We start from the raw sequence: 25,638 nt of genomic DNA, 5'->3' as shown, positions 1-25,638 counted from the left end.
CTGGGAAGATGAGAGGGCTGCTCCGTCTTCACTGCAGAAAATGAAGTGTGCACACTATCAGCCTTTTAGGTCTGAGCTCGAATTAGTCCTACAAGGCTGCACGCCACGTTGGATTAGCTGTGCGGCCTCGTTGCTCCCGCGGTGGGTGGCACGGGTGAAGCCTGACAAGGGCCTCCTGCCTCCACCGGGGTGCCCCACAAGGCGCAGGAGTTGACTTCGGATTAAACAGAGCAAGAGAGATTTAGAACCCAGCTTGAACGCTGGGAGCCCCGCACGCTTAGCTGGGCTAAGCGTGTTGTCTGGGCCGCTGCCTGGCAGCTCTCAGTCTCTGGGCAAGTCTGCTCCCCGGCAAGGTGTCTGCTGAGCGTGGAGGGCGGGAAGACCTGGCTCCACATCCCCTCACTTCTGGATCTGGGTTGGGGGGCCTCCCCTGAAACCTCCCACCCGGGCTACCTCGAACTTCACTGCTGTGAAATATGAACCAAATTGTCCCCGCTGCTTCGAGGACGCCTGCCTTCTGTTTGGTGACACCGAGCCTGCTCTGGGTGATTAACTGAGAGCCCCTCCCCATGAGGGGAGGTGACAGAATAGGGGGAGGTGGGGCGAGCAGAGGAGGGCCAGACGGACGGATGCTTCTCTGGCCCACCCACACCCGAGGTGCCGGCCTGGGCACCTCTGCGCCTCCCTGGCTCCCTGATTTATGGAGCTGTGGTGGCCAGTGCTCAGGGTCTGCGGTCAATGCCATATAAAATAAGCTTCCCTCCCCCGAGCCTCCCCCAGGCTTCCTGTCACTCTGTCCCTGCAGCAGCTTGAAGCCGGTCCCCCGCCATATCCCGCCCTGGGAACTCAGGATGCACACAGCAGTGTGGGGAGGGAGGGAGCGGAGAGGAGTGCACGGCCCCCGCTCTGCCTCCCCGCTCACTTTGGCTTTGGCTTTAACTCTGACCATTTAGAACAGGTCCGGCCTGATTTGGAAGGGGGGTCTCAGGCAGAGTCTCCCTGCATCACTGTGACCTTAGATGGGCGATGGGGGCTCGGGGGGAGCTCCCTCCTCCCCTCGGTCGTGACCTGATGTCCCCTGGGCAGGGGTGAGAGAGCCTGGTCTGGAGGAAGGGTCGGGAGCGGTTGTTGCGCCATCTTTTCCGTTGTCACCACCCCAACCCCACAGACCACTTGGACACTTTTGTCCTCTGTGCCCACCATGAGGTACTGACTCCATGGGTACACCCCACGTCTTTTCAGAGAGGGAAGCCTTTCTGTCCCTGAGAAGGAGTCTTCTCCCCTGGGGACTTTGTGCCCCCATGAAGACACTCCCAAGGACGGGTCTGGGGAGCAGCCTTGGAGGCAGAGAGAGACACCCCCACCAGCTCATATGCAGGCAGGACTTCCACCAGCCTGAGGTTCAGAGCCCACCTGTCATCCCTGCCCCACTCCCTGCTACTCTGTCTGGGGGGCTGGTGGGGGACATACATGCCCCAAGTCCCTCCAAGACAGCCTTGCAGCTGAGAAGCCTTCTGTTTGTCTTCTCAGGAAGTCAAAGTTATTGCAAAGAATCACAAATGCATTGTAGCTGCAGCCCCTCCCCCAGGGAGCACGCCAGTCTGTTGCGTCCCCTTTGCCCCCCTGGCCTGTGTTCATTCTGGCGCCCGTCAGCCCAGAGCCCCCTCCCCCACCCCTGTTGTCTTTGTCTTCTGTCCGCCGCCCCCCACCTCCTGCCCAATCTCCTGGGGTTGTCGCCTGGGTTACAGGCCTCTGTGTTCAGGCTCCCCATTCAGAGGGTGGCCCTAGAGACACTCTGAGTGCCCTTGCGCTGGTCTCTCTGGGGGCTGCCCGCTCCTCACGGTGCCACTTCAGTCGGCTGTTCCCCTGGTGGGTTGCCAGCGCTGGGGGTCCCCGCCAGCAAGCACACGACCACATGGCTCTGGCCCGGGTGCTGGCCGCTGCAGGCTTGCTCACCCCACTGGGCCTGCTGCTCCTCATCCTTGTGGCTTTGCTGCGTTTTCCCACGAGAACTGGGAGCTTGTGATTCAGATCCACAGACCAGAGTTTCGGCACTGTGAATTGTGGGGCTGCACCATCTGTGGGCTGTCCCTGCCCTCTCCCCACCCACTCAGCACCAGGAGCCCCGCAGTGTGACAACCACAGGCGTCCCAGATATCGCCCAGTGTCCCCTAGGGCTATTGGATCCCCTGTGTGAGCGCCCTGGGCCAGCGGGGCTCCTCAGGGGGGGCATCTTTGCCCTCCCGAGGTATCCAGCCCATGTTGCCCAGAGATGCTGCCAGAGGGTCTGTTCTGGGGGAAGTCTGGCCCAGGGAAGGCATGGAGGCTTTTCTTAGGTCAGGCTGTGGTCTGGGTCAGGGGACTTCACGGGCACACCAGCACCTGGACCTTTCTACTGTCCTGCCGTGGACAGAATTTGGTTCTTGGCCGTGGTCAACACTGCGACTTGGGATGGCGGGGTTTCTACAGAGGGCAGATGGGCTGGCTCCCCTTGGAGCCTGGGGAACAAAGGGAGACTAGTCCACCGGGTGTCCCAGTCACCACAGGGGCGGTGGGTGAAGGGCTGCAGTGAGAGGAGAACTGAGGGGCCTGTGGGTACTCAGGCAGAACGCCATTGGGAAGCATGGCCCAGAGCACCCGGTTTATTAGCATCTGGGTAGAGGGGGAGGAGGGAAAGCTATGACAAACCCAGGCAGCATATTAAAAAGCAGACATTCCTTTGCCAACAAAGGCCTGTCTAGTCAAAGTTATGGTTTTTCCAATAGTCATGTATGGATGTGAGAATTGGACCATAGAAAAAAATGAGCACCAAAGAACTGATGCTTTTGAACTGCGGTGCTGGAGAAGACTCTTGAGAGTCCCTTGGACTGCAAGGAGATCAAAACAGTCAATCCTAAAGGAAATCAGTCCTGAATATTCATTGGAAGGACTGATGTTGAAGCTGAAGCTCCAATACTTTGACCACCTGATGTGAAGAGCTGACTCACTAGAAAAGATCCTGATACTGGGAAAGACTGAAGGCAGGAGAAGGGGATGACAGATGACGAGATGGTTGTATGGCATCACTGACTCCACGGACATGAGTTTGAGCAAGCTCTGGGAGTTGGTGATGGACAGGGAAGCCTGGCATGCTGCAGTCCATGGGGTTGCAAAGAGTTGGACACGACTGAGTGACTGAACTAAAGTGAGAAGGGGAGAAGTCTGGAGACCCTCATGGGAGGACCAGTTCGGCTGCTGGGCTGCAGCCACAGTGCTACGCGGATGAGGCTTTTCTGTGTAGAGGAGGAAAGAGAGTGACCTTGGGGTGGGGGTAGCATCCTGGGGGTCAAAGGTTCGATCTGTGACCTTGCCCAGCCCCCAGGAAGCGGCCTCCCCAGCGAAGGTCGGACGTGGGAGCCCTGGGAGCCCTGCACCTAATGGTTTTGTTTATGAAGCGCTTCCGAGGGCTTCCAGTGGATTTCCTAATGAACTGGTTTGTTATTGCGTCTTCTGCTGCAGCGTGCGGGTGATTACATCAGAAACAGGGGGCCAGGCTGCGAGCTGGCCTGGCAGATGCCGGCTCCTCAGCAGGGGATCTTCCCTGTCCCTGGGTGTTTAACGCTTTGTGGGCAGACGTGCCCCCTGCCCCCACCCCGGGACTGTTCCCTCGGAAGCATGTGTGCTGCTCCCCGTCTGCATCTGCTCAGCAGCAGTCACCCTGCAAATGCCGGGAGACAGGAAGAAGCTGTGCAGAGGGGGACACGGACGGGGGACAGGACGCCTGGGATGCTCAGACTCTGGGAGACCACAAAAGGCACGATGTGGGGGACAGGCAGCATCAGCCAGCAGGGGCTTCTGGAGGAGGGACGGTTCAAGACCTGGCCTGGTCACACCTGTATCTCAGACTTCTGGCCTCCAGGGCTGGGCGGGGACAACATCCTGTGGCTTTCGGGCCCTCTCCCCTGTCGAGGGTACACTGTGACATGAATATACCAGAGTCTTGAACGCTTCCATCCACCAGAGGAGCAGGGATGTGATGCTGCCGGCCCTGCTCAGACTGGAGGGCCAGTCACCCCCAGTGCAGATGCTGCAGGGTGTGTGCGTTCCTAGGGATCAGGTTCCAGGGGGCCCCCAGCTCCCTAGCTGCTGGCCCCTGGTGGAGGGGGTGGGGCAGGTGCCCCGCATGAGCTTTTTGTAGGGGATACAGTGACTTCACAGGGTGCCTCCGGGGTCCTTCCCGCCCACTTCCTACAGCACAGAGGGAGGGGTCTCACCCTCAGTGAGGGAGCTCCAGCTTCCTGCCCCTGCTACAGCCCCAGACCCCGTCCTCTGCCTCTGCGAGTTGGGGCATTTGTGTACCTGGAGTCGGAGGCGGGGGGGGGGGTGACCGTGATTATTAGTGGCTGCCCAGGTTCCTCTCCCTTGCGATGCCTCCTGCAGCTGAGAGGCCAAGGGAACCCTGAACTGAGGGCAGACATCGTGAGGTGGGGAGGGCCGTAGGGATGTGAGGGGGGTTTTCTATCAGAATCGGAGCTTTGAAGACTGTGGACTGAACACGTGGGGTAAAGAAAGTAGAACGGAAAGGAAAAAGCAGGTCACATCCGTCAGAAGACAAGGAGATGGTTGTCGTTAGCAAAGAGTCCGCCGGGTGAGGGGAGTTAATAGTCTCCATGGCCAGGGCTGTGTTAACTCAGTGCCTGTGGGTTCTGAACCACGTGGCAGGAGACTGGAGACGGCCTGATGCCCACGTGCGGATGGGCCGTCCATCCAGGCACTGAAACACTGTGCACCCCAAGAGGAACGAGGGGCTGTTTACGTGCTCCATTCCAGGGGGAGGCACGTGGGAATGGTGATGGCCGGGTCTTCTCTGGGATGACCGGATGCCTCTGTCCTGTGTGGGGATGCAGGGTATACCCTGGAAGGAGGAAGTGGGAACTGCGGGGGTGGGGATGGAGTGGGGTGGGGGAGCGGAGTGGGGCTGAGTGTCTGCTGCCCTCTGTTCCTCAGACTCTGCACCCTGCAAGGGGCTGGCTCTTCCCCCAGTCCGTCCTGAGCTGCGTCTCTGTGTGTGGGGGCAGGTCCCGGGAGGGGCGCACTGGTGAACACCTGCCAGGAGACGGGAGCCCTCACTCTCCTCTGCTGAGGATCCCCCCAAATCCTGGGCCCCTCCATTCTTTAGATCTCAGGCCTCAGGACCCAAATAATTTGGTCCAACCCGTGGCTTCACGGATGGTTTTTGTGTGTTTGTTCCCCAAAGAGGCCCCCAGCTTGAGATGAATACAGAGCCCCTGGCAGTGTCTTCCGGGGGTCTTGTCTGAAGTCCTGACCAGGGAGACCCGTAGAAGGGGGGCCTCAGGGTCACCGGGAACAGGCTGGGGTCAGGGGGTGTCTCGCGTGAGGGCGGGGTCAGTGGAAACCCTTCTCCCGGCCGTGGGGCTTGACATGAGGGAGAGTTTCCTTTTGTGCTGAGGTGTTAAAGGAAGGTCTGGCTTTCAGTAGGTTTTTCATTTGATCTTTCATTACACTCTCCCAAAGCACATCGTTTTATATGATTTCAGATTTGCTGGAGATTATTACAGTTTGTAAAGCGTAATTCCTTAGGCATTGAGAATGCAGTAGGAGGCTGGGGAACCAGACAGAGAGCAGCCCAGATGCCTTTCATGGAACAGATGAATGGGAGGAAGGGGGCCCGGAGGGGAGGGGGCCAGAGGAAGAGGAGGGAGCGTTGGAGGGGTCTTGTTTTAGGATCAGGATGCCCCAGTACTGGGAACATTGCTTAGGTGATCCCATTTCCAACCCTGACGGCATGAGGCCGAGGAGAGGATATGCAGCCTTGTGCCGTCACGGTTGGAAATGAGATCACATAAACAAAGCTCCCAGTACTGGGACATCCTGATCCTAAAACAAGATCCTTGTCTCCAAGGCAAGCCAGCGCCACCCTCCCAAGGAAGGTGCAGGGCGCATATCTGAGCTTGTGGGATGTTGCTTTCTGATCCCTTTTTTACATTTAGCAAAATGCTTGCTGAGGGGACCCCGGATTCAGTGGGACCCACTCCAGCACTGTCAGTGGCTGGGCATGTCCTGGGAAGCCCTGGGGAAGGGTAGGATGCCGGGGTGCTGGAAGAAGGAACCCTCGCTCCCTTTCTCTGTAAACACCCTGCTCTGACCTTGCCCTGGAAGTAGGCATCCTCCGAGGACTTCGGAGAAAGGAGCAGAGCAGTAATGTTTTCTGAGACTTTCTGCCTCTGGAAATAGGGAACAAACAAAAAGGGCAGAAAAACAGCGCAGTGGAATGTCTGACCCTGGAGTCTGAGGCGCTCTCCCGGGAGCTGCTGCTGAGGACAGGACTGACGGTTTGCTGGGTGTAGAGTCTCTGTGGGCGATGGTTTCCTCCAGAACTTGGAGGTCTGACTCACGCGTGGTTTTTGTCCTCTACTGTGGCAGAAAGCCAGCTGCTCTTCCAGTCCCACATCCTGGGTGGGTGGTAGGTGTTTCTGCCTTCTAGAAACTTCTTTAATCCTCTTTGTGTTCTGAAGTTTCTTTATTACGTCCTTGGTGTAATTCTGATTTTAGCCACCTGACACTCCTTCAGCCGTTTTGGTCTAGAAACTAATGATTCTGGGAAATTTTCCTCAGTTACTTCATTGATGGCTTTGTTTTCCATCTCTTCTCTTTGTTTCAAACTCTCTTACTCAGGTGGACTTTCATATTGTGTGATCTTGTTTCTTTATACTTTCTTACCTCTTTTCCACTTTGTCTAGTCCTTTTATCTTTTGATTTTTTTAGTTGTTATTTTTTGGTACACCGTGCGGCCCCAGGTGCCCCTGACTTGTGAGTCTCTTAGCTGTGGTTTCAGGAGAGCAGGAAATGGCTCATTTAGACCCCAACCATCTGGCCATGGTACTGGCCTGTCCTCCCAGCATCCTCCTCCTGCCTGGCAGCCGTGGGTGTGGGATGGCTCAAGGGAGAGCTTCATGGGCCTGGAAGGGTCAGCAGGTGGAGTTGGACCTTGTCAAGGATTAAGGCCAGAGATGAGTGAGGGTGGACGGAGGAATGGAGCCGGGGGCCCCCGCTCCCCTCTCCCCACTGAGGCCTGGCTGTACTCGGGCCCTGCAGCTCAGAGACTAAGAGCTTCCTTCCCCAGAGGAACCAGGCGTCCCCAGGAGGCACCGCGGCTCCGCGCCCCATGTAGGGCGCCCCTGCTTCTCTGCCTGGACAGCTCATGCCGAGCGCTGCTGGACCCCAGGGGCCATCCTCTCTGATCCGCACAACAATTCTCATTTCTGTTTTTTCAAGCTATGGAGAGAAAAGAGAAATCTATTTATCCTGCATGCCTCCCCTGGTCTGATAACCAGAGACAGACTTCTGTTCTACTCTGTTATCTCATTTTCCTCAAACTCAGCTACAGGTCCTGTGAGACCCGGGCACGCATGTCACTGCTTTGATGTGTCACTCTTCCATCGCGGTGACAATCCCCCTGCCCCCAGCTGGGTGCGTGGATCAGGCCCAGGGCCCCTGAACTCCACCGTCGTAGCTCTCACCATTTGTCATTTGGAAGTGACAGGTGTGCGTCTTGTTGAGCCTCTGACAGGTGCTGTCAAGACTCGGCCTTCTGTATAAGGCTGTGATGGGATCAAGCCGTGGGGTAGGGGGTTCATGTAGGTGGGTGCTTACATGCCCCCTGTTGGGGGCACCCTGTGTGGGGAGCAGCCCAGGCCCCAGTGGCCAGGGTGCTGCCCTGTGTGGAAACCCTGATGCCCCTGAATCCTTCCTGCCCCCTTCCTTCCTGACCCCTCTGTCTTCTCCTCTCCCCCCATTCACCCACTTCTCTCTCTGAACCCCTTCCTTCTGCAGAACTGAAGCTGGCCGGCCACATGTACACTGGGGTCCTTGGGGACCCTGGCGAGTCCCTGGGGCTCAGTAACTGGGGGCAGGGTGAGAAGGCAGGAGGAGCCCCCCACCCCCCTCCAGGGCCTTGAAAGGGCAGAGAGTGCCCAGAACTGGAGGGGCCGGACTGGAAAGGCGGCACACAGGGGGCTCTTGGTCCTGGCAGCCAAGGGGGTAGCTCAGGGGGACCTCGGGGGATGTGGCCCTTCTCAGCCCTGAGTTCCTGCCCCCTCCCCAGGCATTTAAGGAAGTTTCTCCCCATCTCCCTGGAAGCTGCTGCAGGGCCAGGCCTGTTACTGGGCTGAGGGGCCAAGCCATTTAGCCTGAGTAGTAAGGAGGGCATGACTGTTCCAGTGTGGGAGCTAAAAGTGGGAAACCATTTTGCTCTGGGACTTTACGGCTTCAATTGCCAAATCTAATTTAGATCAGAGCCTGTCTTTTTAAACATCCAAACCTCGGGAAGCTGAAGCCTTGGAATGTGCTTGTCAGACTGTCTTGAAGCTCCAGGAAGGTTCGTATCTGCTCTGCTCTGAGGTGAGAGGGAGCCAAGCCTGGACCTTGGGCCTCGTTTTAGATGCATCTCTGAGGTGTGGACAGAACGTGACTGCTGTTGGGTGCAGCATATTAGGGTGGACTCAGTAAGAAAAGGGGGCCCACCTGCACACCCACCAGCATGAGAAATAGAATAAAACTCACCCCCAAGACTGGCCCTTTTGTGTCTTCTGCCAGGGGCCCTGGTGAGGTGACCGAGGGATTGATCTCTTCATTTAGGTGTCATTCAGGGACCTTGATTCCTGTGTTCCTCTACTTGTGAGCATTGGCATCATTAAGTCAGAAAACCTCGGGCTGGCCTGGCAGAATGTGTGAGATCTGTGGCTTGAGGTTAGGAGCTAGCACCTCTGTAAGAAGGAGACTCGGTGCCCCCAGACTACATGGGGCCAGTCCGTTTGTCCAGCCTCCTGGTCCCCTTTAAAGTGGGGTCCAGGCCCAGCTAGGGGGTGTGCACCACTGGCCCAGGCCCACCAAGGTCCCAACGGGCTCCAGGGAGGGGAGGCATGTTCTCCCAAGAGCAGCTGGCTTGGGCTGCTGGTATGAAGGCAAGTGCATCCTGGAGGAGGTGATTCCAGGGCTGGGCCTCCAGGTGCCAGGTTCTAGGTGCTTCCTGGCACCTGTGAGCACCGGATCCTGGCAGCAGGTGGTGGGGAGTGTGCATCTCACTCTCCTCAGTGAACACCGGGCCCATGGTAGGTTTCCACATAGACACCTGTCTTCCATTAACTCAGGCTGCTGGATCGCGGTACTGAAAACTGGACAGCTGAACCACAGATATTTATCCCTCACACTTCCTGAGGCCGGGAGCCTGAGACCAGGGTGCCGCTGGGGTTGGCTTCCTGGTGGGGACTCTAGTCCTGGTACGTGGGCTGCCAGCTTCCTGCTGTGTCCTCACCTGGGGGTGGCGGTGGCAGGAATCCTGTTTGTCTAGCCTATTCTTCTTATGAGGACGCTGGTTCTATAGAGTTAGGGCCCCAGCCTCTTGACCTCATTTAACCTTCTTCACCTCCTAATTCCTTCTCTGTATGTACAGACATATTGAGGGGGTCAGGGCTTCAGGATACCTTGTAAAAGGGATTCTGTGACTTAAATCAAGGTTTTTCAAACTTTCTGAAAAGGGACGAGATAGTGAATATCTGTGGGTTTGGGGGCCTTCCAGTCTCTTTGTGACTGCTTGGCTCTGTGGTATCAGCATTAATATGACTGTGGTCACGGCCATGTGCCAATAAAACTTTATTTATAAAAACATGTGGCAGGTCAGATTCCATAATTTGCCCAGCTCTCAACCAGCTTAAATGATGTACCTTCTCAATAAAGAGATTTGGAAAGAAAAAAAGCCACAAAATCATTTAATCCCAATTCTCCCATCAAAAGAACTGTGGTTGGGGTTTGACGAAGCCCTTGGCTTTCTCTGAAGATTTTTGGTTGTAACTGGGACTATACTGTAATTTTGATCGTGCATGCTGTATTTCTTATGACAGCAGACCCCTCCTGAGACCATTTCTGTAGTTGAACTGGTGTTCAGGACTAGTAACCAGCCCCCGCAGGGCTGTCTGCCAGCTCCATACCTGTCCATTCGGTCCACGGGTGTAGAGTGGTATGGTTAGAGTTGTCCTGAAGTGTGTACACGTGGTGTGTGTGTGGACACACAGTGTGTTTATGTGAACCTGGCGTGTGCGTTTTTCTCTTTGTGATGCAACAGACAGTCTTTGGATTTCACATCCTTGGGTGTGATCCTTGGGAGGGGGAAGGCCTCATCTCCGGCTGGTCAGAGCTGCGCCCTCACCCTCACTGTTGCCAGCCTTCTGCTCTGCAGGTAGCCGGTGTCTGCTACCAGGGCAGGTTGGGGGGCATCCTGTCCCTTCTCCTCTGGTGGGGGGATGTGGGGGCGGAGGCCTTGTGTCTCCTCTCTGCTGTCACTTTAAACAGCTCTGTTCCTTCTGCGTCCCGCTGGTTAATTAACTTGACTGGTCAAGGGCTCTCTGAGCTGTGCTTTTGTGGGGCTGTCAGACCCTCTTGATGAGAGGCTGCGTCTGTGCCTGTTTTGTTCCGAGTGTTGGGGCGGTGCCTCCCTCTGCTTGCAACATGGGGGGAGGCCACAGTTCCAGGCTTAGAATTTGGGGGTGGGGCCCAGTCAGTGGGGCCCAGAGCCCCCTATGGACAGGCTCACCCTGGAGGTGGACAGGCCCACCCTGGAGGCTGGCAGGGACCCACAGCCAATGCAGCCTGTCTCACATCCTGGCTGTGGGACCCAGGCCCGATGCAGCGTGTGTCCACCCCAGTCCCTGCCTCTTCCTTGTCTCCTGCTGTCTGCAGATGGCCCCTTGCCCCAAGTGCTGCCTGATGCAGGATGCTCCAAAACAGGAGCTCTGCCCTGCAGCTCTGGTGGCCAAGTCTTTAAGGTATAGAGGCCCCTGGGGCACACTCAGGCTACAGGGGGCCAGCGGTCCTCCTCCCCTTCCGGCCCATCTCTCCATCAGAACTAATGGGTGGCAGGCACTCGGCGAGAATGCTCTCCGGCTGGTCCCAGCTGACAGGGCTGCTGAGCACCGGCACTGGAGGGACAGTAGAAGAAGCAGTCAGCTTTAATGGCTCTGGTAGGGCCTCAGGATTGGCTGGGAGCCAGATGGCTGCCCTGAGGGTCATGGCCCGAGCCCCCTTTCCAGTCCAACCCTGCAGCTCATGGCCCCATCCTTATTCACAGGCCCAAATGAAACAGCACTGTGGGCAATTCCACTGTGCGGGGGTCATAAATCAGGAGACGGCCCGGGTAGGGGCTGTGGGGCAAGGGGGGAGCTCTGGTGTGCTGCAAGTTCTTTTCGCTGGTCTTAGCAGATTCCTCTGCCAAACTGTGAGCTGAAACAAGGCGATGGGTCTATAGTGTCTGCAACCCTGGGCTCAGCTGCTCTGCCCACGGAGGTGACTGTTGCCCTGTCCTAAACCAGAGGTGTCCCTTCTGCCCCCCAGGACCCATGGGGCCTTGCCTCCATCCCTCCCACTGCATCCTCCCCAGTGCCCATGCTCCGTGCACCTCCATGCCCGCCAGCGACCAGCCACGCCCTGCCACACCAAGGACCCCACGGAGACGTGAGGGCTGCTGCTCCCAGCGCTGACCCTGGCCGGGCTATAGGCCATGGTGACATGCCCCAGGTCCACTCCGTCCCCTCCAGGGCCACACAGGTGCTTTTATTAATTACTTAAGGAAAAGCAATTGCATGGCCACTCGATACAAATCCCTCAAGCTGCTGTTGGTGGCCACACCGGCCAGGCCGCAGCCGGCCAGGATCCCGAAACCCGGGCGCCATCTGGACCCCTGCCACTCTGCAGCCAGATTGTACTGCCAGCCTCTCTCTCTTGTGCAATTTTTCATTAAATGAATTGAGTTTGCTGGAAATCGCTGGGTCGTAAGTATTCCCTCCCACTTGGTATGGTTGGCTTATTGCTGTCCCCACGCTGAGCTCCCAGATCTGGCCTGGGAGCGGGCAGGGTTGGGGAGTAGGGGCTGCAAGAAATGCCGCATTTGCCCCCCACCTCCCTGCCCAGCATCCTCAGACTTCCGGGTTGTAAATATCTCACTGTTTCTGAACCAGCTTAGGGAGGTTGGGAAGGACTTGTCGGGGTGGTACATAATTGCTGCATTCAATTAAGTCTTTCCTTCTGCTCCCTTCATTTCCATTGAGAAAGTGGCAGTGACGGAGGTGGTTGTACATGGAGACGGTTGTACACGGAGGCAAGACGCGCATTTAACATGGAAATGCATTCATAACATCCTTTGAAAATTGTATGGGATGAAAAAATAAGTGCATATTCAATTCTAAATGCATTCATACATACACACATCCATACACACACTTGCATTTACCTGCAGGGGCATGTTCACACACACTCAACCCGGGAAATAAAAATCCTGAGACATTTTTAAACTGTGGTTTTGGGAATAAGCATCTCCTATGCCTGTTTATCTGACAGGCGGGCATTGGAGCAGAGCTGCAGAGGCTGTGGTGCAGGTGTCCCCCAGAGGCAGCCGCCCCGAGGCCTCCTGTTGCAACTCTTGGGACAGGCCTGGCCCCCTAAGGAGGTGAGGACCGTGCCCCTTCAGAGGAAGGCGAGCACAGCCCCCCAGGTCAAGCCTGCCCCGAGGAAGTGCCTCTCCCCGAAGCTGGCCTTTCCTTTCCAGCAGTGGTCCCCAACCTTTTTGGCACCAGGGACCAGTTTCATGGAAGATGGAATTTTTCCACGGACCTGGGAAGGGGGAGTGGTTTCCATTTTGCCTCCTGGTCACCTCCTGCTGAGCAGCCCAGTTCATAACAAGCTGTGGACCAGTACTGGGTTGGGGATCCCTGCCCTAGAGTCTACACCTGGAGCCGGCAAACCGTGGCCTGTGCTACATCCGGCACTTGCCTTTTTTGGCAACAGTTTTATTGGCACTTGCCTACCCCCATATATTTGTAAGTTGGTCTTGCTGCTTCCCAAGTGACGACAGGGCTGAGAAGTTGTCACAGAGCTCGGTCTGTGACATGGAGCTGGAAGCTTCCACTCTTCGGTCCTTTCCACTCTCTGTGAGCAGGTCACCAGCCCTGCCCTAAACCAGCGGTCCCCTCTGTTCCTCCTACCATCTTGCCCATGGCCTCGGCCCACAGGTAAGCCAGAGGCCCGGGCTGCCTGGCTTCCTTCCCTTGACTGAAGGCTCGCTGTCCTGAGCCCAGCTTCTGCAGTCCTTGCTGGGCTTCTCCAGCCCCCAGCTCCCTGGGACGTCCACGGTTCCTCCTGCTTGGGGCCTAGTTCCAGGGCGCTTCTGACAGTGCAATACAAGGGAGAGGCTCCCAGAACGCATGGTGTGTGTGTGTGTTGGGGTGTTGAGAGTCTACACAGCAGAGGAGGGGGCGGAAGGACCCCATCTCAGCCCGTCCTCCTCAGGCTTGTTTGCCCCTCTCTTGCCGCGCCCAGGCACAAGGGGCTCCCCTGGCCAGGCCGGCATTGCGGCGAGCCCTGCCAGCCTGGGGTCCAGTGCCAAGCCTCCCAGACTCTCAGCTTCCTCCCCTGAAGCGGTGGCGGGGACTCTGGGCCATGTGAGCACTTTGTCCACATCACCTTCACTTCTTTGTTTGCCCCATGGAGATGGATAGCTTTCCCCTCTTCCTTACTCTGTAATCACCACTGTTATAAAACATTGCATGGGCGTTTTACCTGGTCGGGGGTACATGCGTCTGACTGGGGGGAGATTTTGGTTTGAAGTGACTTCAGGCGGCCGAAGCTCAGACCACGTGGCCTCTGGGCTCCTGAGTGAGCCTGGGCACCACAGTGGACCATGTGCAGATGGGGTGTGACTCTGGGGGGTGGGCCAGAGGCACCCACTGGGGGATGCAGCAGCCTCCCCTCTCCCTCCCCATCGGGATGAGAAGACACCCTTTCCTATCTCATGAGAGAACTTCTTGGGAGGACAGGGTGGGCTCAGCACGCCCTGGGTAGTGTGGGGTCGCAGGCCTGTGAGCTCAGCCATCTCTCTCCTGCCCCCCCATGCAGTGCACGTGCCGGAAGGACATGGTCAAGATCTCCATGGACGTCTTCGTGCGCATTCTGCAGCCAGAGCGGTATGAGCTGTGGAAGCAGGGCAAAGACCTGACGGTGCTGGACCACACGCGGCCCACGGCCCTGAGCAGCCCAGAGCTGAGTACCTGGAGCGCCTCCCGGGCCTCCCTCAAGGCCAAGCTCCTGCGCAGGTGAGCTGCCCAGCCGCCCCGGCCGCTGCTCCTCCAGCCAGGCGGTCCCCCATTCTCCTTCTTCTCATCTCTCCTCCTCCTACCCACACCCCCCCCACCCCCACCCCCGCTCTGTTTCCCTCCTCCACCATTTCTCCTGCTTCGGAAGCAAAGTGTTTTCTCAGCCTGATTTCTTCCTCCAACTCTTAGGGCATCACCGCCAGCACTATCTATGTTGTCGGGGTCTCGGGCTCCCTCTCACTCCTTGTCTGCCCTCCCAGGGCCCCACACGCTGTCTGTCTTAGGCTTCTGGTTCACTGTCCTGGGTGGGAGAGCCCCATTTCTGCACTGGGGCTATGAGACCCTTCTTGACTCTTGAGCGAGGACAGGAGCTGGGAGCCTGAGGCGCCCCCCCCCCCCACCCGGATGGGAGCCTCACTCCTGCCCAGCGTGTCTGTGGCTGCTTGTTCTGGTGCCTCGGGTGATGTGTTCCTTGCATCCTGGTTATGGATGGTACTTATGGGGGTGGTTACGGTAGTTACAGGGGTGGTTGCACAGACCTGTCGCCTGGATGCTCTCCACCCCCCATTCCACCTCAGAGGCCTCCTCCGAGCCCTTCTTCCACCCAGTATTCGTGTCCCTGCCCAGCTCCTGCCTTCTGTTAGGTGGGGAAGGAGAGAGCACAATGGTCACCCCCTCCTGGCATCTGTGCTTCGCATCTGGCCAGGAGGTTGTGGGTGGCAGGGAAAGACAGCGTTGTGCAGCCTCGGAAGTGTCCATCTCCATCACGTTCTTTCTCTGGGGAATATCCCGGCTCTCGGGGCCTGAGCTGCCCATGGACAGAGTTGAAACAGATCCCTTTTTGGTGCTCAGGGAATAGTCCCTGGGGCCTCACCGGGCTCGGGGTGTGGTTAGAGCAGGCAGGGTGGCCCAGAGCATCACACATGTCTGCGTCTGGGCTTCGGGGCCCAGCGGGCTCTCCCATGACCTCTCGGCTCCATGGAGGTCACCCTGGATTGTAGACAGTCTGTCAACAGTGAGTGTGGCCTGTTTCAATAAAACTTTATTTACGGACACTGAAGTGGGAATTTCATACCATTTCCACATGCCGCAGAAGGTTATTATCCTTCAACTTTGGAACCACTGAAAAACACGAGCACCACTCGCAGTTTACGGGTGACACCAAAACAGACAGTGAGCAGTTCCGGGCCTCCGCAAGGCTTCCATCTGGGCCCTCGGTCACTGCTGGCAGATCCTGTCCCCACTGGCCATGGGTGGTGCCTCCCCAGAGCCTGGTCCCTGACGGGTGGGGGGCCGGCCACTTCATTCCTTGGGCAGCGCCTCCTTGGTGGCGCCCCCACACTCTGCCGACACTGGGAGAAATCGTCCTGGCTGGGTGGTCACACCCGCCCGGCAGCCTCTCTCCCCCGGGGCCGGCCTCCGTTCTGTGCTCTCATCCATGTGTTTCCACCCTCACCCCCTCTCTGAGAGCGTTGCCTCAGCGCTCCCCGCTACTCCTGACAGCCCGCGTGGAGGGGAGGCTCGCTTCTGTCTCTGCCGTTGTCTCTCCCTTTGATTTCCCGCTCCGTGTGTTCCTCCCCGAGATGTCACCGCAGAGCAGAGTCAGGGTGGCTCCTCTTCTCTCCCAAGAGCGGGAAGTGAGCTTGCTAACTCTTCAGCTGCCGGCTCCCAACCCGATCCAGCGTTGCAGGATGCTTGGCTGGTGGTGGCTCAGGCTAACTGGTCAGTGGAGCGACTCAGGGCTCCCTCCAGGGAGGAAAGGGATGTGGGGCTGTGAGAGGAGCCTGCCCAGAGAACGAGGACAAGGCCTCGGGCCAGGCCACGCTGGAACTTTCTGTGTACAGAGGAGGAACCCCGCGCCACCCCCCCCTGCCCCCGCCAATGTGTCCCACAGCACAGGGCTCCTTCCCACCTTCTCTCTCTGTGCCAGCCTGGGACTGAATGACCAGCTAGGTCGTGTTCCCAAGGATACATTTAGTATGTGAGATAAGACCGAGTCCCCCACTTTGGGGGGCATTCTCTGAAGAGGCTGATAGATGAAGGGCCCAGGAGTGGAGCCCCAAGCCCCAGCTGGGGGCTGAGGCCCCCGCTAGCAGAGGCCCTTGTGAGCTTCCCTGCTGGCTGTGCGGCCGCCCTGCCCTCACCCCGCTGTGCCTGGCCTCCAGGGCCACTGGCTCGCCGAGCCTCCCTTGTTGGAGAGTTGGTTGGGGGTGCGGGGGGCACCACCCAAATATCCTTGTCTTGGACCCGATTGGGGGGGGAGCACAGAGCAGATTGGGGGAGAGAGACAACAGCAGAGATCAGAAGAGAGCCTCCCCTCCACGCGGGCTGTCAGGAGTAGCGGGGAGCACTGAGACAATGCTCTCAGACTGGGCCAGATTGGGATAAACCTGGGTCTGTCCCTAGACCGGGGTCTCCCTCCAGGCCTGCTGACATCCTCTGAGGGGACCGTCCAGGCTCTGGGGGGGGGGCGTGGTGGAGCAGCATCCTTGGCTCCACCCACTCGATGCCAGGAGCACCCCCCGCCAGTGTGACAACCACACACGTCCGCATTGGGGTGGGCTCCTCACCGGCTGTCTGTGGGCCCCCCTGACCCCCACGTCCCTGTGTACCCTCGCCACCTCCTCTGGGTCACTTCAGTGACTCCTCGGTCCTTGCTCAGTTGGCTCATCCAGCCCCCCCCTGCCCCCCCGAGGGCCCAACCTTCCTGCCCCCTCTCCCAATACCACACTCCAGATGTCACCGCAGAGCAGAGTCTGGTGTTGGCCCCTTTGGGAGAAACCGACGCTCCCTGTGGATTTACTCCTCATGCCTAAATCTTGCTTAGTGAACTGACCCCACCCTGTGATAAACAGGACCCGTAACCTGTGACCTTGTCCTTGCTGGTGCTCTGCCCAGCTGGTGTCTTGGCTGTACTCCCCTGCCCCTACTCCTGCCTGAGCAGCCCTTCTCCGTATGTGGACAGTCTTTTCCTCTCAGCTCTTGATTATTTCCAACGAGAGCTGCGTCGCCCACATGTTGCCGCAGGTGTGTGTTCCGCCGGCCCCTCATGTGCACCCCGCGCAGAGCGTCTGAGCAGCCAGGCTCGGTTTGCAGTGGGGGCCGTGCTCATCTCTGAGTACGTGGTCCTCGTCCCTCCCCAGCCTCTGCTGCTGCCCCTGGTGGGACCTCCAGCTGCCCCTACAGGAGGCAAGAGCCCGCCAGCCTCCCTTACCCAGCCCTGCAGCTCCTACCCACCTCCTTTCTACCTGCCATCCTCACTCCCCATGGAAACGAGGAGTCAGAGAGGACATCCCTGCCCCCTCTGCTGCTCCCAGACCCTTGAGGGGCTGGCCTGGTCTCCCCTCCTCCCTGCGCCTGATGCCCTGGCCAGATGGACACCCCTGTGCCTCCAGCTCGGTCCCACCGGCCACCCTGACCCTGCCATGCTCCTGAGCCCTCCCCCTGACCTCTCAGAAGGGGCCATGACCATGGGCTGCCCCCTAAACCTCTGAGGCAACTCAGTGCAAAAGGGTCTCAAACAAAAAGCAGGACCTCACAGAAGAGGCTGACAATGAGCAGAAGAACACTTACCTCTTCTCCGAGAGAGTGGGTGATGACATTTGTGGAAGAACCTGCTGTGTAAAAAGAAGACTTTAGAAGAGATGGCACTTGGGCATTTAAGAGAGAAAAGAGATACAAGAGGTGGGTTGGGAGACGCTTCACAACGTGGGTTAAATAGAAGACACCCAAGCCTCTGGAACGAGTAAAAGGTCAACAGAAGGAACATGGGGCCCAAATGGAATCAAACTTGGCGATTGTGATGCTGCAAGCTAATAGACAGAGGACAAGGGCCTCAAAGGTCAGGAGAGTAGTCATTTCAGCCCAGAAGTATGGACCCAGCCAAATTACCAACCACGTGTGGGAAGGGAGCAAGTCCCAGGTTTCCCCTCCTACCTGAGAAAGCTGCTGGAGGATGTGCTCCAGCTAAACAAGGGCATCAATCAAGAAAGACACGCGATCAAGGAAACTGGATCCAATCCAAGAGAGTCCAAGGCAGCCTCAGATAAGGGGATGGCCCCGGACTGTCGTTTAGAAGCAAGTGACCCCTGCCCAGAAGGCCACACCAAGAACTTGGAGATAACTAAGAACACTAAGCATCAGGGATAGGAGGCCAGTTACTGACTCCAGGATGAGAAAGCAAAGAATGCAGTGAAGCAGATCTGTTGTTCATGGACGAACTATGTTTATGGGATTAGAAAGACATAATATGGAGGTGGCCCCGGGGATCCTGTTGCAGCCAGACAGTGATTAGGGTGTGTGAGGTGACGTACCTCCTCTAGCCATCAGAAAGTTAGCCCCAGATCCTCCCAGTGTTGTTCCCAGCTTATGTTCTCATGAAACAGACTCTTCTTTGCATGCGATGTTCAGTTTGCTGTCCCCTTTGCCTCCACCTTTGTGCCTAGTTTCACTTATCATGGGGAGTCCTTGAACTAGTGAGGCCCAGTAGCTGCTGGGGGGGTGGGGCAGTTGGTGCTAGGGACAGAGCTCTGAGCCCAGTGGTGTGTTTTCTAATTTTATATATTTATATATTTGTGGCTGTGCTGGGTCTTCACTGCTACTCAGGGTTTCTCTAGTTACGACAATCAGGGGCTGCTCTCCAGTTGCAGTACATGGGCTTCTCATTGTGGTTGCTTCTCTTGTGGAGCACAGGCTTTAGGGCACACAGGCTTCAGTGGTTGGGGCACACAGGCCTAGTTGCCCCGAGGCATGTGAGATCTTCCCGGAACAGAGATTGAACCTGTGTCTCTTGTATTGGCAGGCGAATTCTTTACTGCTGAACCACTGGGGAGGCCCCTCAGTGATGGATTGGGGGCTGAGGAGAGTCTGGGCTCTCTAGGGACCCTGAAAGTGGGTGGGGCAGGGTCAGAAGTGGCCTCTGGGGCCGGTTCCAGGTGGGGGGAGGGGAAGTGCTGGGGGGAGGGGGGTGCTGCAGGACACAGAGGCCAGGTGAGTTGGCAAGAGGAGGACACCTGGATATGGTGGCCATTGTAGGGGTTCGCTTGGGCACCCGGCCCTGCAGCGTCCGCAGACCCTGAGAGAAGCCTCCAGGTGACTGTGGGTGAAAAGCCCGAAGCTTCCCGCCTGTCTCTGAGTCAGGGCTTCACCCAGTGTGGGGCGTGTCCCCCGGTGGGCCTGAGTCTCTCGTGCTCCCTCCCATCCTGCCCTGCCTGCCTGTCCTCCCGCTTCCCTCCCCATCGCTGTGCACCCCTGCACGCCATGCTGTGTGTGATGCCATGCTCTGCCCATGACGCACCCTCCCTGGAATGCTCCCCACTCCCGCCTGTGGTCATCGGGGTGGTCCATGCTGCCAACATCCACTGGGGCTTGTCACAAACTGGGCCATGCCTGGGCTCAGGGCACAAAGCAGCTGCCAGCCAGGGGTAGGGGCCTGCGGGTCAGGCAGCGAGCAGCAAAGGACCAGCAGCAGTCAATGGTTAGCATCAGGGGACAGTTAGAAGGAGGCATTCCGGGAGCCAGCGTCAAGGGCTAGGGCCACTGCAGACGCCCTAGGAGGAGGTGGGGGTTCTGGCCTCCGGAACCTTTGGGGCCCCGCCTGCCCAGCCCCAGGCAGATGGCTCCTGAGTGAGCGCCTGGTCCTTGTCAGTGGGAGGTCTTGGTATCTGAGCCCACCAGGGCGGGCGGGAAGCCCTAGCCTGCAGCCTGGGCTGGCCTACTGTCCCTTCCCCACGCAGGGCTTTTCCCCGCCCACCCCCCCACCCCAGCTCCTGGGCCAGCCACATACCTCCCGTGGTCTCTAAACTTCTCTGTCCCCTCCCTGGAAGGTTCCGGGAACTGGCAGGGACATTCCCACAGCCCGAGCCCAGCAGAGGTGCCCTGGCCACTAACCTGCAGCCCGCGCCCCACCCCCATCGCTTTCCTTTCTTCTTTTTAACCCTGATTCCCCCTGGCTTTCACTCAGAAGCTGCAGCTCAGCCTTATCTGGGATGCTCACTTGGGGCCCGAGGACCTCCCTCAGTCCCTGGGGGCAGGGGCAGGGGCTGGGGGCCGGGTGCAGCTTAGACGAGGGGCCGAGGGGTCACTGCAGGCTCTGGGCGCAGGGCTCCTGCGGGTGGAGAAGATGCAGGGAAAGCCCGGGCGGGGCCAGGCCCTGCGGTGAGCCATCTGGGGTTAACAGGAGTCCTAGAGAAAAACCCCCTGACGTTTACATTCTAGACAAATTAGTCTGAAGGAAAACAGACACTGGAAAAAGACTGAGGAGGAGAGAAAACCCAGTCTAGAGAGGAAGAAAGAGCAGACCCGGAGGCCGGGGCTCTCGTAAGTGCACCGTCTGTCCATCACGCAGGCATTTTCTACCAGCCGCTGTTTCCACCCGGGTTCACACTCCTGTCTCCCTGCGCCCTCCACACAGAGGCTCTTAGAGCCGTCCATCCCTGCATCCCATCGCCAGCTGCCATCGCACCCGCTTGATACCGCCCACCCTCACCATCATCCTCCCCTTCCCCAGGCCTCTCTCCCTTTCCTGCCCCTGCCCCCAGGAGACAACCCCACCCAGGGCCCCGCTTCCCCTGCCCTCCTGGGGGGTGCTCGTCTGGGCTCTCTCTCTGGGCGGAACGCACAGCCTGGTGCTTCTCCCTTGCATTATTTCACCTCCCCTCTGATGCCTCTCCCTCTCCAGGTCTCACCGGAAAAGGAGCCAGCCCAAGAAGCCCAAGCCCGACGACCCCAGGTCTCCTGGAGAGGGGGCAGCCGGGGCAGCCCTCCTGGAGGAGGCAGGAGGCAGTGCGAAAGAGGAGGTGGCACCGGAGGAGGAGGAGGAGGAGGAAGCCCAGCTGCTGCCACAGGGCCGGGAGGCCGAGGGCTCAGAAGGTCAGTCCCACTTGGCTGCCTGCGCTGACCAGGCCAGAGGTCCTGCGCTTTCACACTCCAATTTGTGTGCCTCATGGGCAGGAACGGTGCTTTCTAAAAATGCATATTCTGGTGGGGGGGCCTCCGGAAAGTCCCTCCCCTCCCAGAAACTGAAGAGAGGCTATTCTAGTCCGATTGGTGGCTGGAACAGAATCCACTGGTCAGCAGCTCAAATTCATGGGCTTTACGCACTGGTGCTGGAGGCTGGAGCTCTGGGTGCTGGCGTGGCCCAGCCTGGTGAGGGCCTGCCTCCTGGTCTCTAAGGTCACTGATGCTTCGCCAGGGCCCCACCTTCATTACTCTCACCTCCCAGCCCCGTGACGCTGAGGCATAGGGCTCAACGTGAACTTGGGGAGGCAGACTGAGTCCGTAACAGGTGTCATCTGGTCAGTCAGGAAAGAGGACGGCCTGCTGCTAGCTGGATGTGCCTGTGGTGGGGCCGCCCTACTGGTGTTGAACAGAAAAGTGTATCTGGGCGCTGTGGTCGGGTGTCTCAGAACTATGCCCTTTACACGCCCGGGGGCTGTTAGCCATGGAGTATTACTCCTTGAGTGTGTGAACGTCCACCAAACCCACATTTTATGTGCTGCTTTTCTTTTCCAAGCTGGTTTCATTTTCCTCATTTTCAGATTCAGCTGCTCACATGTCTGCACGTAGCAGCTTCCCCCACCGCCAGGTGTGAAGGAGGGGCTGGGTGAGGCTGGGGGTTGGTGGCAGATCTCCAGGCAGCCCTGTCTCAGACCCCATCACAGGCTGTAGGCTGCTGGGGTTCCACTCAGGCCCTCCGGCTAGTCCTCAGGACTGTGTCTTGCTGCTTATGAGCCCAGCATGGTCGCTGCCCAGCTTGGGGTCAGGCTGTCCTCAGGGTCTTGTGGCTGATGTCACAGATGATACGGTGTTCGAGGTGACTGTCCACAAGGCTCTGTGTGTGGCAGGCATGAACCCTGGATATTCCCACCGGCTGGAAGGGGGTGTGTCCCTGCGAGGGGCCTCCTGAATTGGAGACGGGGGAGATCGGAAAGCTTCCTGGGAAGTGACACACTGGTGCGTGTCCCCAGATAGCCTGGCATGCTGCTCACCTGGTGGGCATCGTGAAACAGCCTGGCTCCACCCAGGAGAGTCTGCACAGCCTGGGGAGGCAGCAGCCCAGGGGAGGGAAGCACATGTTGGCACCATCTGGGCGCAGGCGAGATCACCCCATAGAAATAGACCCGGAGCCACATCACACTTGTTTGCAGAACATGTGGTTTTCACAAAGATCCCACTTGTGATAAAAGCAACCAGAGAGTGATGCGGCCTGGAGCAAATCTCCCCAGAAATAAGAGCTTTATGGGGAAAACAAGAGATGTTTTTGAAAGACAAGGAGGAACTGAACACAAATGGGGCTGCATGTGTTAGGGGGATGCCTGGTGGTGAAGGTGGATCCCCAGCTCAAGGATCGAGGATGTTGATTTCACTGCAGCCAGAGGGATGGAGGCTGGAGGAAGAGAGGTCATGAGAGGTCAGGGCTGCAAGACTGGAGGCAAGAGCTGTCCCTGGCTGCATTGAATACCACCGCTCCGCCCCAGGGCCACCAATCTTCACATGCAGCCTTGTATCTAACACTTGCACCCATATTCCAGTTACTTAAAGTTCTGAAAACAGGCCGGGCAGACGCTGGATGTTTAAGGGGCATCCGAGTATGCTCGGCTGCCCTGACCCAGGCCTGAGTCAGGGCTTCAGGAACCACAGCGCAGTGTCTCCGATCTGGAGGCAGGAAGTCCAAGGTCAGAGTGGCTGCGGGCTGCTCCTGCTGAGGACGTGGGGGAGGGTCTGTTCTGGCCTTGCTCCTCGGCTGGTAGACAGCCAGCTTCACACTCACACGGTGAGCCTGTCTCCGTCTTGCCCATTCACAAGGACACTGGTCACGCTGGCAGAGGGCCCACCCTGTTGATGACCTCATCTTAGTAACTCATCACATCGACTGGTAAGGGACACCCCCCTCCCCATCACCACCTGCTGGACGCAGCCCCTTGCAGCAACACTGCCCCGGCCTCAGTGTCTCGGGATCCCGAGAGCTGACCTCATGCCCATGCTCAGCAAGGCCTCTTCCGTCGTGAGACTCCGGTTCCTCTCTGGTTTTCCCTGTTGTAAGCAGATTGCCACCTAAACAGTGGGGGATGTGGCGGTGGGCTCTGTCCTTTGAGAGTAAGACGTGCTGCAGACAGGACTGTGCAGGATGCGTGCCCGCCTCCATGGCTTCTTTGCTCCCTCTGTTCTACTTCCAGGCCCCAGCCCAGGGCCCCAGGGCTTCTCCAAGGGGCTGCAGGGTCCACCTTCTTTGGTGAGCTCCGTGTTGTGTGGCTGTGGACCCAAGAAGAGTGGGGACGTTCCCAGGGAGGCGGCCCTGCTCCCTGACTCATCACCCTGTCCCTGTTCCAACCCAGAGCCTGGTCCCCAAACAGAAGGAGCTGGACTTTTGGGGCATCTCCTGCAACACGGGCCCTTTGAGAGAGGAAGGGGTCCCTTCAGGGTGTGGCAGGAGGCTCCCACAGCCGGGAACCGCACTCTGGTCAGCGGCTGTCCCTTGAGTCCTTGGAGGAAGATCGCTCTGAATGCATTAGATGAATAAGTGCTCGCAGCTGGGGGTGTCAGCAAACATGTCCAGGAGTGAGTGGAAGACTTTAAAGTGGTTGGTTTCTAGACTTCCTTTCATGCCAGCTTAATGTCTCTCAAAGCTATGAGTGTAACGACCGCCTTGGGCATGAAGATAGAGTCTGTGTTCTATGTTTGCATCAGGACAGCACGTGCCACTCACACGCAGGAGGCTGCCTGACAGAGGAGGCGGGGGGTGGGCAGGATGGAGAAGCCTGGACACCATGCAACAAGAGGAGCCAGGCTGGCTGATGAGTCGCTGGGCCTGGGGACAGGGGCTGCTTCCCCTCCTGGCTGCCCCGTGTCCCCACCCTGCTCTATCAGCTTCCCCTGCCCCCAGCCTGAACCCTGGGCCAAGCCCCGAGCAGAAGGCAGAAAGGCAGCCCGGGTCCACCTGGCCTGCTGGGACCACAGGGGCTCCCTCCTCTTGCCTGACTGTTTGGCCAGCTCTGGCCAGGCATGGCCACTGTCCCTTCTTGCAGCTCTGGAGCTGGGGGTGGCAGGAGTAGCACCAGGACTCCAGGAGGGCTGGTCCCAGAGCTTGTAGTCCCCCCGCCCCCTGCCCATCCCCCACAGTGCTGTCCTGTCTCCCAGGCAGAATCCTGCCCGAGGGCCGGGGAGGGGGCATGCAGCCATCCTGGGTCACTTCCCTTCCCCCAGGCCCAACAGCCTGTCATGGCTTTAGGAAGGACCCCAAGGCGGCTGTGCCCCGCGGTGAGCAGCGGGCAGGGCGAGCGTTCACACTCAGACTACGTGCTGCCCAGTGCCCCCAGCCAGCGCAGCCGCCCTGGCCTGGGCCCCTGCTCAGGAAGGACACGGTGCTGGCCAGGTGGGGCAGGGCCCCTAAACCAGGTAGCAGCCCCATGCCCCTGCTCGGCCCTGGGAGAATGTCAATGGGAGAGGAGTTATGGGAGCCCTGGACACTGGCAGGATCCATCAGCAGGGGGATCTTGCCTGTGCCTCCCTGCAAAAAAAAAAGGAGTGCCAGAAGGGCCTCCGTGCCTCTGCCGGCGGAGGGGTCCCAGCCATTCTGCTCCCACAACACCCGAGGACGTGAGAGGGACTGTGTCCTGGAGCCATCATCCCAGCTCTGTCAGCAGGCCAGCTGAGGGCTTTCCACATGCGGCCCCCCTTGGCCTGCAGTGGTCCCCTCACAGAGTCTTCTGGGTGTGCCCCCTCCTCTGCCGCCTTGAGTCCAGACTAACAGCCGTGTGCCTGCGCTATCTTGAGAGACTGAGGGGACGGTGGTTTCCTCAGAAAACAAAGCCACTCACCCTCAGCCCCTGCTGTGTGTCTGGGCAGCCCCAGGGCCATTTCTGTAAGTCAGTAGATCTCCTCAGCCTCGGCTGCCTCCTGTGCCGGCTGCTGTCACCAAGCTCTATAAGTAGTGCGCCCCCACGTCTCACCCTTCCCATCTCCAGGGACAGGGGGTGACCTTCTATTGCCAGGACCTTCCAAGTCCAGCATCTGTCAGGGAAGCAGGTTGTCTGCCCTTTCCTCGACCAGATCACTGTTCTGGGATGCTGGTGGTTGGGGTCCCTCTGGGTGGGCGAAGGCATAAGGGATCCTGCTGGTGTCCTTGCCCTCGGAAGGTTCAGGGCCACAGGGCATGGGGACTGGTGAGCACTCCCTCCTCTGAGCATCTCTTGAAAAGTGTGGCTGCCTGCCCAGGACCCGCGGGCTGGCCCGCCATCACTGCGGCGCCGTGGTGAGCAGTGGCCAGAGGGGCCGCCATCGCTGCGGGCCAGGCTGGCTCTGAGCTCACCCGGTGGGGGCCGCTGGTGGGAGTTGGCCCCCTCCCGGCACTGAGGCCAGGGTCTGCCTGGAGGAAGGGAGAAAAGATTCTTGTTTGACCCCTTCCCGGGTCGGGATGGTCAAGGACTAAATGATGGCCTTGCCCTCGGGAACATCGTCCCACCTGTGCCATCGTGTTTGGCTGGGGGACGAGGGTGACATT

General features: G+C 58.6%; 1 protein-coding gene across 2 annotated transcripts in view; it reads left to right on the top strand.

The window, feature by feature from the left end:
- The window catches only part of KDM4B (lysine demethylase 4B), a 116,772-nt gene that overhangs the window by 75,810 nt on the left and 15,324 nt on the right, over positions 1-25,638 (top strand). The window contains exons 10-12 of one of the 2 annotated variants that reach the window (XM_061150619.1): positions 13,942-14,138; positions 20,355-20,456; positions 20,818-21,008. In XM_061150619.1, the coding sequence (XP_061006602.1) occupies positions 13,942-14,138; positions 20,355-20,456; positions 20,818-21,008 (490 nt within the window). The remainder of the gene's footprint in view (positions 1-13,941; positions 14,139-20,354; positions 20,457-20,817; positions 21,009-25,638) is intronic. The other variant, XM_061150621.1, reaches the window with a different exon arrangement.

Source organism: Dama dama, chromosome 9, assembly GCF_033118175.1.
Source record: "Dama dama isolate Ldn47 chromosome 9, ASM3311817v1, whole genome shotgun sequence".
Classification (NCBI taxonomy): domain Eukaryota; kingdom Metazoa; phylum Chordata; class Mammalia; order Artiodactyla; family Cervidae; genus Dama; species Dama dama.
Note: the sequence above shows the minus strand (reverse complement) of the source record. Positions and strands in the feature narration are given on the sequence as shown.